Consider the following 19,394-nt stretch of genomic DNA (forward strand, 5'->3'; position numbering starts at 1 on the left):
AGACACCAATACAATACCCACTTACCCCTATGAATATCAAACCTCCTATCATCACTAAAGAACACAAAGGTATTTCCAAAAAAAAAAAAATCCACTATGGGACCTAATAACATATCCAGTAACATATCCAGCTGCCTGTTGAACTGCACTAAACATCTGCTTGTAAAGGCCCTCCTTCAATAATTTAGTCTGAACATAGCTACTGGCTATGTCCCAGAGGAATATCCAGAGCAATCATTATGCATTTGTTATAGCACTTCACAAGTACTACCCCCACCATGGATTCTGGAAATTACACACCCATCAGACTGACTAACGTCACTTACAAGACCATGACATGACCCAAGCTGATTTGTTCTATCAAGGGTATGGCTTGTCTAATGAATATGGTAAATTTTTTTAGAGTGTAACATGTGCTGTGGACAGTGGTCGTGCTGTCCATACAGCATATCTTGGCCTCACCAAGGTGTTTGATACCATACCACATGCTGTCATAATTAATATGCCAAATGTACTCCAAATTGATCCCTTAGCAGTTAGTTGGATAGAAAATTGGCTGAGGCACAGAACCCACACTGGGAGGTCAGCAAGTGCACCATCAGAAAGCATGAAGGTAACCAACAGGATAGCTTATCTCAGGGATCTGTACTAAGAATTCTGCTATTCTACATATACTCTTCACCTCCAAATCAGAAATGCTAATCTCTGGTTAGCCAGGTTTGCTGAAACATTCTTCTTTAATCTTTAATATTAACTATCAGTTGTATCTAAATTGTATAATGCATCTTGGAGCTTTTCTCCCCAGGCCTCCAATGAAAATGGGTCGATTCAGCCCATTGGACTTCCCCAGTAATCAAATTGCAAATAAATAAAATAAATAAACAAAATTGTAAACTGTGTGTCATATTCAAATCCTCTTCAGACAAGCAGAAGCCACACTTACATACTTTAACAGCTGGTGCAAAGAAAAAGGGCTACAACTAAATGCCAAAAGTGCAACAATGTTGAATTTGGTAAATGATCTGTCTACCCAGTTTACAGAACAGACCACACCCCAGTCCAAAATGAAAATGTTGTGAGAGACATTAGGAGATAGATAACATCCTCTCCTTTGATCATCATGTTGCAAGAATGGTTAGGGAATCCTTCTATCTGGTGCAGCTGATCATAAAGGATATTTCTTCTAGATTCCAAGAAGTCCTTAGTCCTCTATATTCTGCACTGATCGACCAGTCATCAAATACAATGTCCCTTTTGGGATGTATCTTACTAGACATTTAAAGAAGTCAAAGAGATCCCAAAAGTTCCCCAATAGAAAGAGAATGGGTCTAAAGGACCTGCAATACCAAGAGAGGCTGGAGGCTTTGTCCTTGTATTCAGTGCCCTATGTACTCATTTGAGATATCTGTCTTACCATCCATACCATTAGGGATCTGGCATCTTATATCTTCAGAAAACAAACAGTCCAATGAACTAAAAGAACAGAGATCTGAACCTGCCTCAGCAAACAGACAAATCATGGTGGATGGACAGCTTTATAATGCAATGTCTACCCCTTCCTTGGAACAAGCTTTCACTCCAGATTAAGCAACATGAAACATTACCTTTACTTTGAAAAGAGACAACTGGATGGGTATTAATAAATTCAATCCCAGCATAACCAACATATCAGTTCCTGAAAAAGAAGGTAGGATCTAGTGGTGGGTACTGGGGTAGGACCTAGCAATGGGTACTGAGGTAGAATCTAGAGGTGGGTACTTGCAAGGAGTAAATGACAACATGAGCCAGTTGGTTTACTTTTCACTGTGACTTTTCCTTAAATGCAGTGTACAACAACTTCATTTAGTAGGTCTTCAAGGCCTCTGATTACCAGAAGCAGTTCAATACATGCATATTAGGTATACATTTAGGCACTCCATCATGAATAGATTACAGTGGAAGCCTAATTACCACCACCTGTTTTACTGAACGATGAATGCTTGAATCAGTTGGTGGTTTGACTCCCTCAATCACAATATATTATTCAGTAAAATTTAATTCAAAAACGTCTTAAATGCAAAAAAAAATAAATAAATAAATAAAAACTGATAAGGGACAATGTTCATCTTGATGGTCACTAGTAAAGATTTTAATGTGTGTTTCTTTACATTTTATAAGCCTGCAGTCAGATCACTTAAAATTGCATGGAAGCACTGAATTCAACTGCCTTGAATGTATTCAACATTTAAACAACCAAGTAATTTTCACTTTTCATATATTTAAATTCACGTTTAGGAAGAACAACTAACAGCAGGGAACTCTAATCTTCTTCTTCTTCCGGCTTTTTCCCAGTCAGGGGTCGCCACAGCGGATCACCTTGTCCGCACATTGAATGGCAGTGGAGTTTTACGGTGTCGAGTTGCCAGCCCGGCGCCCAACCTTCCACAGAAGGCACACTCACACGCACACCTATGGCCAATTTAGAGTGTCCAATCCACCTGCAGCATGTCTTTGGGATGTGGGAGGAAACCGGAGCACCCGGAGAAAACCCACGCGACCACAGGGAGGACATGCAGACTCCACACAGAAGGCACCCCAGCCGGGGATCGAACCGGAGAACCTCTTGCTGTGAGGCGGCAATGCTAACCACTGCACCACCATGGCCGCCCCACAGGGAACTCTAATACAGAGCAAAACATTGCAATCACTGTGCCATACATGTGAATGTGGGCATGTTCATTTCTTTTCACACCTGTTTAATGTTTTTGTCACTGAATGGTTCTCTGACTGTGCATTTTAACTCAGAGTTCATGAGTCATAAAATAATGGCAAATATTTGAGTTTCAGACCTCATGTCCTCAGAAAAAGCATGCTAATACAAAACTCGTTATTCTAGCAACTTTCCAAGCTTATAAGAGCAATAATTAAATTCTACCTCTGATTGTGGAAGTTTGTCTTCCATTATTTTAGGCTTTGTCCAGATTTCTTGCACTAATAGACTGAGATATATGCCATGAATATACGTAAATACTGACAAATGCTGGGGGCATGTACTGAGCAGATATTACCACATATCCATGGTGTTATGAGACATGAGCTCAAACCACAAGGTTAGGTGTATGTTAACTGTGTGATGCACAACCAGGCATATGTTCTTTCACTTATGGAATTACTTCAACTTTTTTATGCACTCACTTTAGGAGGTCATTTATTTTAGAAGTATGTTGATCAACTTTTACACACTCATAATCAAATTGCTTGGCTTTGTGAGCCCATTTCATAGATGTTAATAAATATGTTACTAGCCTGTAGCAGTTGTGTGGACATATCTATTTTTAATGGGGGGGGGGGGGTGTTGGGAAAAGACATACTACTGTAATAAACCAGCCAAGTGCATCTGACCAGTCAAGGTGATCTTTACTCACAATTTGGGGAAAGTGGCTGATTTACTGCCATATCCTATTTGTTTTGCATGGGTCAAGCCAAATTAACTACAGAAAATGTGATTGAAACATTAGCAAACAAAATGTTTCCTACTATTTATTTATTTTATTTATTTTATTTTACATTTGTTAACCGGGCTAGTCTAACTGGATATATTTCCATTTTCAGCAGAGGCCCGGGGAGAAAAGCTCCACATAGACATAGTAACTATTACATAAGATGCAATAAAGAGCAGCATAAAAATAAACAGTATCAGGAAAATATAATAAAAAAACAAACTTATTGTATTCAGAATTAACAGTTGTACAACAAATGTACTCAACATTTTTGTCAAAAAAACAAGCATAACTTATTTAGCATTATCTAACATCTGATTCATGCTCCTATCCACATTTTAATTGTCTTGCTCAATAAAGTTAATCTAAGACTGGTGAGCTCTTCAACAAATTTGAAAAGACAGCTTACCTTGATAAGACAGTTTAAGGCGAGGACTGGTGAGCGCTATTTTACTTTCACTGCCAACAACATGAACAGAAAGAAAACAAATGCTGAACAAATTGAAGACAGAAGCCATATCTCTTCTCTGGCACCAGGAAATCTGTTCTGAACTATGCAGGTATTTATCCTTTCATTTCATTGAAACTCTAGAAAAAAAGCAATAAGAAGTTATAAACAGTAAGTGTTATAACAAAGAAGCTATACATCTTATCTCATATACTGACTGCTTCTGAAAAGTAAAAGTTCTAGAACTTGAGCATAGATCTCCATGAATTCATACTTCTCAGATGGTCAGAAAACAAGAATGCTATCCTGCTGGCTTGGGTTCAAGTCTCAGTGGAGTGCATCATTCCCTTTATACCCTAAAAAGTAGTGTGGAATTTCCGTGCAATGATTACCATGACCATTGCTGCTTTTGAAACATTTACTCTTGGACAGAAGATTCTGTTTATTTGCAGTCATGGCTCCCAAATTTCACAAATTACAAGCAGCATCACAGATTTAGCTCTTAACAACAATCGTATCGATAAGAACATGATTTTTACAAATTAATGATATTTTATAGCACACATTGATAATAATTTATGATGTTCTGCAGCCAGCTCTAACATATGATATCTAGTGCAGGCTATATTTCCAAGTTTGCCCAGCTGTCACACATTATGTCCATCTGACACATTTAGTGAAGAAAAGGTGGAGGTATGAAAGCAGTTAATCTGAGCATTTTTAAAACTCAGAAGCATGCTATTCCTACAGCACAGATGGAACTGGAGAAGGAAAACTGTCTCAACCCAAGCAACTATGATGCATTTATGGATGCATGCGTGTGTGTGTGTGTGTGTGTGTGTGTGTGTGTGTGTGTGTGTGTGTGTGTGTGTGTGTGTGTGTGTGTGTGTGCGTACATGCACGTGTATCTGTATATGTGTGTGTGTGTGTGTGTGTGTGTGTGCCTGCATCTGTATATGTGTGTGTGTGTGTGTGTGTGTGCGTACATGCGTGTGCATCTGTATATGTGTGTGTGTGTGTGTGTGTGTGTGTGTGTCTGTTTTAGGGGATGACAACAGTGAGGTGCCTTTCTTCAAATTTAATTTGATGTAAAACCACGAACAGTGAGGACACAAGAGCATTCTTTGAACATCAATGGGCCTGTCAGTATCTCAAGTTTAAGAATGGTAAAAGAACTCCTCTGTAGCTGCTTCTTGAGGAAACTGTTCAAAGTGGATGTGAACACTGGGGGAATGGTTAATGAGCCTCTCCTTATCTGAATACAAGCACATCAGCAGCTGAGGGGGAAATGTCTGTGCATGAATTTGAACTCATTAATTCAGTAGGGAGGACAGCCCATAAACCCAGACGTAATGGGAACTGCACACTGGGAGGTAGGGAGGAGCAGAAAACTCTTGTTTGAATCTGAATACAGCTAAATGTCAGGAGAGTGATGAGTGGGGAAGCTGTATTTCAGAATCTGAAGAGATATAAATATCAATGAAGGCAACTGATGGCAATGACAGGGAAATGTGACAGCAAGACACTTTTCTGCAGGACTTGATAGATGTGAACATCAGAGGCAAAGAGGGATTCAAAACAGCTGTCTGAGTGAAAACACATTCAAGGGCTGAAAATGTCTGAAACCCATTCAGCTGCTGACTCTCACAAAAAGCTGGGACAAAGATGCCAGCAATTTACTGTGTTTAGTAATATATTGCTTTGAAGAGATGTGGTTTAACCAAAATAACACTGTTCTTCTCTGAAGAAAACACAGTTTTCTGTTCCAGGGATTATTCTCAATATGTATAATTTGGCTGCTGGAGAGAGCTGAGAAGTGTTTTCATCTGGCCGAAAAACATCACTTACGCTTGACACAACACTTTAAAAATGCAGCAAATGATGGTTATTTTGTCTCCAGAGTTCAGGGCAAGTACATTTGCAGCCTCCTTTTCCCCAAAACATAATCTATTTAGCTTTTGCCTATTAGGTAGATGGACTAGATTAGGGCATAGTTATTTTTTATGCATGGTGTGTAAACATTATCAGGAAAGTAACATATGACAGCATAGTGAAAGTTAAGCCAGGGCTGGTTCAAGAATAACAGAGGATGAGATCCATTTCCAAAGGGCAGTGAACATATCCAAAGGTCAGAAAAGGGATTAATCATAGTACCAACATGATCAAATTTAAAAGTTGATGGAAGAACACAAAGTACAAACTTTATACCAAGAAGGAAAATAAGTTAGAAAGCAGATTTTGCTTTGTCTGAGGCAACTGATCCTGCTTTTCCAAGCAATACAGCTACCGCCTACACTTAGGTACACAATCTCTTTAGATAATTCAGCAAATGTTTAAATTGTTCCAGATTAATCATGCCTAGCAATTTTCACACATTGGGGAGTGGTTAGCTTCAGTTTCCACTAAGTCCCTCATCAGACGGTTATGGCTACTTCAATGCGCAACAGGATATGACTGACACTGAATTGATCTATTATATATGTGAAGCATTATATTGATGAATCTGATAAATACATTTTATTACATTCAGCTACAGTGCATGTTTTTGCAATACAACACCAACATTATCTTTATAAAGGTGGAAGTTAATTAGCCAATAATGGTACATTTTAACACAGTACAAAAGGACTCCATCCTTACTCATAATAGTTCTAAGGGGGAATTATTATTCCATCTCTTAACATCTGCCACATTATTGTTTTCCTAAAACATATTCAAGCAATATTCAGGCTGTATCACTGCAAATGTTTACTAAACAAAAGTTAGGGTTTAGGTGCAATCACTGTAAAATGTCACTGCTTCTTAACATATATGTATGTATTTATATCATGCAGGTTCAGAAACGATATACAATGATCTTTCTGTAAAATCTCTTCTTTCTTCATACAGTAGCTGCCACTTTTTAATGATTTCATCTACTGTCTTTACTGTGGGCTGTAACTGGAGAAAATAACTGTTTAGTAATGTACTGTATGCTGTGACTATTCACAACTGTCCGTGTTTAATGGTTATACACTACACTACAAAAAATATTTGTGTATATGCAGAGGGCAGCCCACAAGGAAGCTGAAGAGACAAATACTATGATTTTAGGGCTGAATTTGAGTAGGGGAAAACACATATGTACAACATTGGTATGGTATTGTTATTGAGTGATGGAGCATTTGTGCGAATTCTGGTTTGGGAGGGTTCCAGATGGTTGACAATGATAAGTGTTTGGGCAGGAAGGCTTTTGTGTGATTGTGTGTGTGTGTGTGTGTGTGTGTGTGTGTGTGTGTGTGTGTGTGTGTGTGTGTGTGTGTGTGTGTGTGTGTGTATGTGTGTGTGTTAGGGTAAGGGTTAGGTAAGAGGATGTATGTGTATGAATGTTTTAGTGCTAGGTTGGGGTTAGGTAAGAAGTAGAGTTAGTGTGTGTGTGTGTGTGTGTGTGTGTGTGTGTGTGTGTGTGTGTGTGTGTGTGTGTGTGTGTGTGTGTGTGTCTGCATAGTGAGTGTCCAGGCTGTATTGTGTAGCTGTAATATTATGAAAAAAGCTTTATTAAAGTAAGTTGCACATTAGAGTTAGGTGTACAGTTAGGGTTACTATAATAGGGGGAATGAATTCTAACCCTGTCCCTTACCCAGACATGCAGCTTACGTTAAAAAAGTTCTTCTCATAACAGTATCACTATTCAGAAAACTCAAGATGAATGGGTGGTAGGGTTTTGAGTAGTGCAATGGTTAAGGAAATGTATTTCCTTGTTCAGTGTAGTGCGTGTTGCTTTGTGCTGTTGTCAGTGAAGTGAATGGTCAATGTGTTTTGGTTGAAGTCTTGTGTGTCGGTCATGAAACTGTTCGGCCATTCATTATATAATCATCTGAAGACAGCTTGCTAAATCCACTATCCATTGTGCATTTGCATATGCTTTTTGCATTTTATACTACAGGTACACTCACTAAGGCTTGTCCTTCTAACCCAAATCTGAGCAGTGCTGTCCCTTCTGGGCTAAGATGAGGCCTGCCCCGGTGCATGAAATTCATATCAAAACAGGTCTGTCTATTCTACTAACTATGAAGCCCTTCTTCTTTAACCACTGCAATAGTCATTCATCATACATATTCCTTAATCCTCTACTGGCATTGGTATCACTTCTTGGAATCTTCCTTCCTTTTTAGTGACCATCTTGATCATCTGCTCTCATATTTTACTAAATCTGCACAGGCTTCATTCCAATCTGGTCTCTCCTTCCTCCATGCCAGGACTCTGAATCCTCTTCATGACTAGACTCTTTTCAACAAAACATTAGTCTCTCTTTAACATCCATGTGTTTGCCTTTTTCTCTTCATGCTGTATGTCTCTATCCATCCAGTCTGCAGCCTCACCCTCCTCACAGGTTCCAGTATACCCAGATCTCCTTACTGTCTGTACTGAATTGCCTTTCTCCATGCATTGCACCTGATCCCATTATCATACCACTCCTGATAATTTCTTACAAGCAAATTCCACTCTTCTACCTCTTTTACCCTCTGCCCTCTTATATGGCTGACTGCCCTTCAATGCCCACATCCATGCCTCTTTGTGATATTGACTCCTACTTGATCATCTCTGGCTCTGTCTGCTCTTCAGAATTTATCTCATCCATCTACATCTGTGCCTCTACCATAGTTTCCTTTTCCTTGGTGTTTCCTTCATCTCTGTACCTCTCACTTTTTTCCTTTACCCTATTACCCTACTCTATGCAACATGACTTGTCTGTACTCCTCTAATAGCCCCTACAGTGTCCTATTGACCTCTGCCTTTCTATAGTTTCCCACCCTTTCCAGTCCACTGAATTTCCCTGCCTTCTCTCCAGTCCCACCTCAACTCTTTCATGCCTTACTTTTACCGTCCACTACCATATGTCTTTTCAACGTCCTCTTATGAAACTCTTCCCTCTCTTCTCCAGCACAGCACACATCTTCTCCCCCATTAAAGCTATCAGAGCTCTACCCCTGCCCTTTATTTATTTTTGTGTATTTATTTATTTATTTTTATTTTTATTTTCAGTTAATATTTGTTTATGGGGTAGTCCAGTTGGGCTTAGTAGCCCCTTTTCAGCGAAGGCGCGAGGGGAAAAGCTCCACATAAAGAGTAATACAATACAATGTTATATATACAAACCAATACAGATTGGTTACAGTCAGAGATAATTAACAATGTGTTACAAGTCTACAAGTCAAAAGACCATGCTGTTTCCTGTTTATGCTGAACATATCATGTATCCCTTTCTAATTCCCTTCTTACCATGTTCCTTTCATGCTTTCTCATTCAGGCAGCCTTCATTTTTTTTCCTTTATTTTTTTTATTTGCACAGATACAATGCTGGTAGAAAATATTAACATGTGGTTAGGGTAAGCAAGCTGCATGAAAGCCATTAGGTTGTATTCTTGACAAATGAAACAATGCAACTTATTTAGTCTAGGGTTAATTTTACTGATTGTATGAAGTAAGGAGAATACAGGAGGGTTTGTCCTCCCCACAGATGGGATTAAGGGGGTTTAGCCATGTCTGCAATCAGTTTTTTTGAAGATCCTCCAATGAAAGGAGTTTAGACCAACTTGATCTAAAACTCATTTCATTTAAGCATTATTTGATAGGATGGCACAATGGTGTAGCGGTTAGCATTGTCACCTCACAGCAAGTGGTTCTCTGGTTTGATTCTTGGCTGGGGTGCCTTCTGTGTGGAGTCTGCATATCTTCTCTGTGTTTGTGTGGGTTTCTTGTGGGTGCTCTGTTTTCCTCCCACATTCCAAAGACATGCAGTAGGTGGATTGGACACTCTAAACTGACTCTAGGTATGAGTGTGTGGTGCAGCCTCTAAGGAGGGTTGGGCCTTGAGCTAGCAATTTGATCCTGTAAAACCCATACCTGCTATGGAAACAGCAAGTGCTGAAGGATGCTTGTTGCTCAATGTGATGAATGCACAGGAGTGAATTCAAGATCCAGGATTATTTGATAGGCCACTGATTTAATATACAGAAGACCTCTAAGTAACCTGTTACTATGATTTCTTAATAAGGAATGCTGTATATATTTATTTATTTATTTATTCATTTATGTTTTTTTTTCAGATGGCTTGTTTGAATGCTGCAGAATAGAACACCATCTTCAATAATGGATTGTATCAGTGGTCCAGTGATCTCCCTGGAGTGACTATATATTCAGTTATTCATTCATTCATTCTCCAGTGTTCAGCTAATCTTGAACAGGACAATAAATCACAGCAAGAAAGACACACATTCATGCCCCCCCCCCCCCCCCCACACACACACACACACATACAATGATTGAGCAATCCCAACAAAGGAACAAAAAATGGGGATGGATTTTCAATGTTGCTCTTATAAACTTAGTTCTTTTATATTTAGGATAATAACTATATATAAAACTTTATACACTGTGTTATCTTCATTTTAGGGGTCAAATAGGTTTTGTGGCTCATGATGAATTTTATTTGGTTGGAGAGGGGCCAAAATGGCTCTTTTGATAGAAAAGGTTGCAGACCCCTGGTGTAGGTCATCACTGCTACACTAGGTGCATATATTTTGTGAACCATCTTTCAGGATGTCAACTTTTCCAGAAATTATTATCATATCAAATGTATGCAATCCATACATTTGGAGAAACTGCCATCTAAGTAAGGAATGAATCTGATGTGCTGGGTACTTAAGAATATGTTGATGCTAAATACTTAACAAATCCTCTTTGGACTGTAGAATGACTAGACATAAAGCTGAAAACTGTAAGTGAAACTAACCCACTTGCAGTATTATATTATATATGGCAATTTGCATCAAAGCAATCTTATGTCCACAGTGGCCATCTGCACTTAAGATTTATTTATTTTATTTTATGTTTGTTTACTGAGAAAGTCCATCTGGACACAGGTCCTTTTTCAGTGGAGGCCCAGGGAGAAAAGCTCCTAATACAGTATATAACTTTACATCTGACAGTTTTGTTTACATGAGACATTTTGATATACATAGTAACGGTGCAAAGTAGTAGGTAGACACTAACAGCCTGAATGCTAAATACAATTACATGGTGTATTTAGTTTCTGATTTAAAGCAGTTAATATATGTTCTAAATAGTGAATATATACATATTCAGTATATCATGCAGAGTTACAGGGGATAATAAAGCAAATATGTAACACAAGTTGACATAAGGAGAGAGGGAGGTGATAAGGATGGGGTGGTAGTATACTGAGAGAGAGGGAGGTGGTAAGAATGGGATGGCAATATACTGAGAGAGAGGAAGGTGGTAAGGATGGGGTGGCAGTATACTGAGACACAGGGAGGTGGTAAGGATGGGGTGGCAGTATATTGAGAGAGAGGGAGGTGGTAAGGATGGGGTGGCAGTATATTGAGAGAGAGGGAGGTGGTAAGGACAGGGTGGCAGTATACTGAGACACAGGGAGGTGGTAAGGATGGGGTGGCAGTACACTGAGAGAGAGGGAGGTGGTAAGGATGGTGTGGCAGTATACAGAGAGATAGGGAGGTGGTAAAGAGCAGTAAGTAGTAATGAATATTAATCATGGTTGGCACAATTACAGAGAAAAGATAGCAGTAGGGAGATTTTAAGGCAAATGATGTAATACAAGTTGGCAAATAAGGTGGGATGTGGGGCAAATAAAAACAGGGGGAGAAAGATCAAAGTACTTTAGTGGGGGTAGCAAAGTGCTGGGAGAAAAGGAATTGATAATAGTGCAGTAAGAGGAATAAACGCTTAATCAGGATTATCAGTTACAGAGCAGTGATTGCTGTAGGTGAGGTTATAAGGTCTTTTTGAAGGAAGCAATGGAGGTTGGGGTTGAGATGTTGGGGGAAGGTTGTTCCATTGTTTGGCATTGATTTTGCTATAGAGGGATATACCTGTAGAATTACTGGCTTTGGCCACATCTAATAAGAGTTTTTAATTGGATTGTAGGTGCTTTGGTGTAGTATGTTTTGTAGAGCAGGTTTTTTTCAGAGTAGTGAAGTAGTTTGTGGGTTAGTATAAGTTGATTGTAAAGAATGAGATGGAGAAGTTCCAGTCAATTAAGTTTTTTAAGGGGAGTGCAGTGGTGTGTTCTGTGGGGGGTATTGGTTGCAAATTTGGCAATTTTATTATAACAAGTCTGCAGCCTGGATAGATCCAATTTTCTGAGGTTGGTAAATATTCGTGAGGCATACAGAAGAGTCAAGATGAGAGGAGTGCATGCATTAGTGGCTCTGGTGGAGTCTGTTAGGAATGGTTTGTATCTATATCGCATGGCAAGTGTTTTATGTACTTTCTTTAGGGTATTAGAGATATGTATGTCAAATTTCATGTTGCTGTCAATTACAACCCCGAGCAGTTTACTGTGAGTGACAGGGGATATGACTGTATTACTATTGGAGGTGATTTTAAATGTAATGTTATGAGTATAACTTCTGCTGCTGTTAGTGTAGGTAGTGGAAGGTCCACCAGTTCAATGCTTAATTGGTTCTTATATAAGATAGTGACACCTCCACCTTTTTTGTTCTTTTTTTATATTCATCATTCTGAACTTCCTCACTGCCACACAATTGCTCAAGTCTAAGAAGTCTGACCTCCACTTATTGCCTTTTTTTAGTAATACATAAATCTGGATGAAAAGGTATCCCATGTTGATGGCCTGATAGCCACTGCATTGTTTCCTTTACTCAGATCTGAACAACATAGAGCCATATGCAGTAACTGAAGATTCATGCACATTCAGTAGTTGAAGATTCATGCCAAGGAGAGGGTATATGAGAAATCGATTCATGGCAAGGATAGGGTACATGAGAAATCGATTCATACCAAGGATAGGATACATGAGAAATCTGAACTGTAGTGACTTATGAAGCTTAGTGCATTTGAGGAACATGCCTGTGACAGTACTCTGTTGGAAATAGCTGAGAAAATGCAGAAACCATATCCTCATTAAGGCTTATACAAAATGTATTTAGCAAGCTCAACAAATAATACTTAATTCGACACAGAGTACTTTATTAAGATTGGCTGTATATTCTTTGAATATATAACCTGAATTTTAAGCCAAGAACAGCTAATGGCCAATGAAGTAGCAGATGGCTTCAAGGAAGCTCCCAGTGAATCACAGATGCATTTTACCATATTGACTATAATTCTATGCAATGGAATTTGTCTTCAACATTTTCTCCCGTCTGTCAAGAACAGTAAGGAAACAGACTTGAACATTTTTATGCATTCTGAATTGGTCCCCAGACAGAACAGTACTACTCGGGTCATTTGATAGACTTATTAGTCCTTCTAGCCATGTATGAGGATATAAAAACCTTGCTCTGTATGTCCCATATCACTCTCAGTTCTTTTTTCCTTTCCAATATGGCAACAGTGCTTTCCTGTTTGCTTTTAGAATAATATAAATGAATGTGCAATAATGCCATTAATGCCATACTGGTGAGATTGTATGAAGGGTAGGACCACACAACACTGCTCTCCTACTTTAATTTAAAAAGACTCCAACCTAAACCTAGAAGTGAGATGGTATGCTGCTCATCATCTTGACATGTATGGTCTCTCCCTGTCATGCAATGATAGGTCACATATAGGAAGTCCATGTCATGTTAACAAACTGCTTGAGGATTGGGAAATAAAAAGGATACAATTCATTGTGTCAAAATCCCAAGGGAGAATGCTGATAAACTGATGGGATAAGAGGACGCCTAGTACTGAATCTTGTGGTACACCAATGTTAGTAAAAGAAGGTAGTGGTTAAACATTCTTGGTTGATGTGGTGAAAGTTCTTCTGAAAAGATAATTTTTAAACCTTGTACAAACTTGGCAGAGAATTTGTATTTTTTGAGTTTTACCAATAAGTTATTATAACTGATGCACTCAAAGGTTCTTTTAAGGTTTATAAACATTGCCCATGTTACTTTATCCTTTTTTGTACTGGTACAAAACTCATTAGTAAAAGAAGGGATGACATTGGTAGTACTGTACTTTGGTGTGAAACTGTGCTGCCTATTTGAAAAGATGTCATGTTGAGTATTAAACTGTATGATTTGATCATATAGACATTTTTTTCTAGTATTTTAGCCAGAGGTTCCAGGTTGTCAGTTGGGTGTGACTCTTCAGCTGATCTTGAATCAGATGCCTTAGGAAAAGGTGCTACATGGGGATATTAAATATATTTAAAATGGTTTTGGTTATAAGAGAGAGAAAGAAAGATTATAGGTATGTATTACTGGCAACGAGGAACTGTTTACTAAATTTGAGAAAGAGATGGTGGAGAGGGTGAAGAGTGTAGATGCTACTAACTTTTATTTCAGGAATGATGTTCAGTATGTCTTTGACTTTTTTTTTACTTAAAGTAGAAGTACGGGTAACCTAGATAGGGTAACACTGTTTCCACTGGTGGGGGCAGGGAAATATCTGCAAAGATGATGCTGGGGGTTGAGGTGGGGTTGCAAACATTATACTTCAGTCCTTGTACTACATAAGTGGCTAATGTTTAAAAGCTCCCTTGAACACAGATAACATGGACTCCTATGCAGAGGTGCACACCAATGCTCTGTATAACCACATAAGCAGTTGTACAGAATTGGCTGTACCTGACCAGATTAAAAACTGTCTTGCCGAAAAAGCAATTCATCCTGGTGGATCCCTAGTATAAACAGGCTATACAACAGGAGAAAGAAAGTAATGCCCAAGAACAAGACGGAACTGGCAAAGCAGAGGAAGAAATCACTCTCTAGCTTAAACAAACAAATTAGAAATCTTGTCAAGTTCTCCAAAGCTAATTATGAAGTAAATACAGCCTCCCTAGCTAAGAAAAATCACAAGGCATTCTTTAACTACACCTGAAATCAAAAAGGGAATATTCAGTTAATCACTTAACTGGTTGTGGATAGCACCACGCATACTCAACTAGAGGCAATAGTCAATCTATTAGCTGTCCGATATGGAGCAAACCTCACCCCCCTGTCCCCTCCAGTCATCACCCAAGGTATACATGCCACCATTTCTCAGACTTTTACATCAAGAAAACAGGTCATCCCAGGCTGCCTTTTAAACAACTTAAAACATGACCAAGCAGACCATTTGGATCCCTGTTTAACCACAGCCTGAGAACTGGCTATGTTCTGGCAGAATGGATGGCAGCAACAGCTATCCCTCCGCACAAATGGGGACTATCAACCAACTCTGGGAATTAGACGGTTATCAGCTTGACTATTCTCATCTGCAAAGCCATAGAAAGAATCATTATGGACCATATTAGCAAGGACATCGGTAATTTCCTAACTCTGGGCCCAACTCAGTTCGAATTTGCTAAAGGTAGATCATGTCTGTTAAACATGGCTGACTTCTTCAAGAAAGTCACCAAGGCCCTGGATGAGGGAAAGACAATACATAACCACTATCTTGATGAAGCCAAGGCACTTGACACAGTCCCACACTCAGGTATTACACAGAAACTCTCACAGTTGGAAGTTAACCCCTATGTTGCCAGACGGGTCACCAACTAGCTCACTGACAGGACATACACTGTCATAGTGGGTGACTTCACCTCTAGCAAAAGACCAGCCATCAGTGGTGTACCACATGTTTCTGTGCTGGGCCGTTACTGTCCAGAGTTTATTTCTCAGAAGTCCAGGCAAACTTGGATGGTCTGTGGCTGTCCATGTTCGCTGAAGATTACAAATTGGGAGCAATCACTGATTCCCCCAATGATGTTAATATACTACGGACAGGTTTAACACAGACAAATGACTGGTGTCAATGCCACAGATTAATGCTAAATGCAAACAAATGCATTATTATTCCCTTTGAGAAAGCTGACATCCCTGCTAATTACAGTATAGGCAGCACCCCCAAGTGTAGACCCACTGGTATGTGATCTGGGTACTCAGGTTGATAACAATCTGAACTTTGACTACCATGTATCCACAGTAGTAAGGAAAGCCTTCTGTGTGGCACATCTTATAACTAAAGGCATCAGATTTAGATCTAAGGATGTTATAATTTCATTATACTAGGTGCTCATCAGATCAGTAACTGAGTACAATGTTCTCTTTTGCAGGTACCTCAACAGACATCTGCAACAACTGTAGAGACCACAGGGGTTTCTCACCAAGAAATTACAGGGTACACAAAACAAGTCTTATGCTGTAAGACTGAAAGCTCTGTCACTGTATTCTGTGTCCTACAGGTTGCTAAGAGGTGACCTGTGCCTGGCTTACAGGGCAGTCTCTGACCCAGCCCTGATGGAAATGCTACACATTCATAAATAAAACTGCAGAAGGGCCACTCACTCCAGGGATTTTAACCTAGCTGTTGACATACACAGGTCATGCTGGACAGATAGATACAGCTCCCAGAGCCTGCCACTACTCTGCAACAAGCTTCCAATTCACATGAAACAGAGCCCTTCCCAGACCCTCTTCAGACGCAACCTAGATCAATGGATGGGTGACCGCAGATTTACTCCTGGAGTGGTGCCCATATCCCTCCTGGACAGAGGAAGTCAGTATTAACTACCATAGACCCTTACCTCTGTGAACTTCACTCACCTAATCACTGACAATTGGAGCAACTCGGAATAAATATGGCTAGGCTTGTAAGAGCTATAGGGCCATTAGCCTAGTAACCTACTAGGAACCTCTGGTATTTGCTAGTATTGCATATTTTGCTGTTTCCCAGAACTTTGATAACATTCCAGAATTTTTTTCTTGGCCTGATAGTGTTATTTATATATACCTACAATGGTCGGACTTTGCTTTGTTTGCACTAATCCTCATTTTTTCCTGAGATTGTTACAGTGATTGCATTTATTCTGCTTGATGGATCTCTATTTCAAATGTATCTAAACTTGGTTCCTGGATTCCAAGGTCTGGGCAATGTGAGGTATTTGCCAAGTCGCTTTGTGTGCAATAAGCCTTCTAAATTTTGATGTGCATAGCTTATATATAATATATATGTACACACACACACACACACACACACACACACACACACACACACACACACACACACACACACACACACACACACACAAAGATGTATGACTGCTTGTTGACTGTTCGAAATATTGACATTCAGAATATGGATGTCACAACATCAAAGCATGGAACATTGGCACATACTGAGCATGCTCCAAGGACTACACTGGAGCAGGCTAAACAAACAACAATTGTTTTTTCAGGGTGGAAGCTCCCCTGTATCCCCACATGTGGGGAATTTCACCCCACATCCCCTGATAACTACATACAGTAACTCTGAGATCACACAATCCCCATGGAAAGGGAATATTCCCCTACCCAGGGATTAATTTCATGCAAATGTCAACCATCTGTTTCTGTCAACCAAACATTATCAACCAAAGAGATGCCAGTATTGTGCACACTCAGTGAGAAGTACTGGCCATATATATCAAAGACACACACACACACACACACACACACACACACACACACACACACACACACACACACACACACACACACGTAAACAGCCAATTTATTTTATTTAATATTATTTACTACTGCATTTGTTAACCAAGGTACTGTTCTGATCCATATGGACCAGTTTCATGCTGAGTCCATAGCATACCTCTCAACCTCTCAGTGAGTAAGAAATCTGGACAAAGTCTGACAAAATGGGGGGATAAAGGCCCAAAAATAGGGACGGATTTTAAATATTGCTCTTATTAGCTTAGAAAGTTGCTAGAGCAACAGGGTTTGTGTTAACATTTATTTGCTGAAGGATATGAATTCTGAAACTCAAATGTATGTCATTATTTAGTGATTTCAATCCTCAAATCATCCCAGTGATTTACCAGAAAACCAGAAATTGTATGAGGAATAGACCAAAAATACGAGCCAAAACAAAAATCTTCACATTCTGCACAAATCTGCACAGTGGAGAGGTGTAGTCCAGGTGATATAATATATATATATCTATATCTATATATATATATATATATATATATATATATATAAATATATATATATATATATATATATATATATATATATATATATATATATATATATATATATATATATATGTATATATATATATACAGTATATATAAACAAACAGCAAAACAGTGATAAAAAGAAAAAAGTAAGCAGAATCAAACGTTTATCAAAATTCCAGTCATAACACATATACAGCAGTTGTCTGAGAAAGTATCTAACAGTAAGTTGCAGATTCAACAATGAAAAAATACAATGTACGTCAACTTTTCAAGAAAGAATATTTAAAGCAATTGTAAAACAGATATCAGAAAAGAAAAAAAATGAAAATAAATGGTGGCGCAAAGATAAATAGAGGGTTTCCATTGTTTTGTTTCTCCTTATTGAAATGTTTTATAATTTGGTAAAATATACTGTGGAATGTAATAGGAAACAGTGATCTATATTAGAATATTGCAAAAGAAGATATCTAAAAGTTAATTATTTATGTTTTACTTTATTTACAATTTGAGATTGTCAAGAAGTGAACATTGTCACTGTGTCTTCATACAGAAGTATAACTTAAGAACCACTGCAATAACTACAGAACAGACTAATTCAAAGCTCTAAACTAAAGAGTTAGTTCTTACAAAAGGATGTGCATTAAACATCCTGTTAACATCCCAGGTTGTTTAATAAATAGTATGAAACATGACCTCTCTGGTCTACTTGAATCACTTTTCAACTGGGGCCTTCAGTCACATTTTGTGCCCAAGGAATTGAAGATGGCTACAGTCATTCCCCTGCACAAAGGAGGTCTAACTACTGATCCGAGTAACTACAGACACATAAGTCTGACCAGACTCATATGAAAAGCCATGGAAAGAATCATAATGGATATGATAAATGAGGACACATGCAACCTGCAAATGCTGGACCCATCACAGATCAGCATTATTAAAGGATGGTCATGTCTGTTAAATATGGTGGACTTCTTTGCGAGGGTCACTAAAGGAATGGATAAGTTTAAGACTATGCAAACAGCTTACCTTGACCTGTTCAAGGCTTTTGATACAATACCCCACTCAGACATTATAGACAAGCTCACTGATTTAGGTATAAACCCTTTTATCACCCACTGCATAGCCAAGTGCCTCACTGGTAGGACCCAAGAAATCAAAATAGGTGAGGCCACCTCCACCAAGAGGCCAGTCATTAATGGAGTCCCCCAGGGCTCGGTATTGTGCCTGCTCCTTTTTGGCATTTATTTTTCAGAAATGGTAGCAAATGCTGAAGGTTTATGGCTGACTAGGTTTGCAGATGATTGAAAGTTGGGGGATATTAGCATTCTTTAAGAAGATATATGTCTGATTAACAAATGGTGCGAAAGCCATGGTCTTAAACTCAGTGCTAAGAGATGCATAATTGTTCCCTTTGGGAAGTCAACCATTATGGCTAATCACCATGTTGATAACACGCCCCTAAGAGTCAACCCAGTGGTCAGGAATCTGGGTATGTGTG

The 19,394-nt window shown here is 38.9% G+C and overlaps 1 protein-coding gene across 1 annotated transcript in view; it reads right to left on the reverse strand.

The window, feature by feature from the left end:
• Positions 1–19,394, reverse strand: part of SEMA3B (semaphorin 3B) — an 898,347-nt gene that overhangs the window by 698,592 nt on the left and 180,361 nt on the right. Inside the window, exon 2 of the mRNA XM_044078181.1 lies at positions 3,889–4,067. Coding sequence (XP_043934116.1) covers positions 3,889–3,997 — 109 coding nt within the window. The 5' untranslated portion in view covers positions 3,998–4,067. The remainder of the gene's footprint in view (positions 1–3,888; positions 4,068–19,394) is intronic.

The sequence above is a fragment of the Protopterus annectens genome, chromosome 7.part0, assembly GCF_019279795.1.
Source record: "Protopterus annectens isolate FY-2018-M chromosome 7.part0, PAN1.0, whole genome shotgun sequence".
NCBI classification, from domain to species: Eukaryota; Metazoa; Chordata; order Ceratodontiformes; family Protopteridae; genus Protopterus; species Protopterus annectens.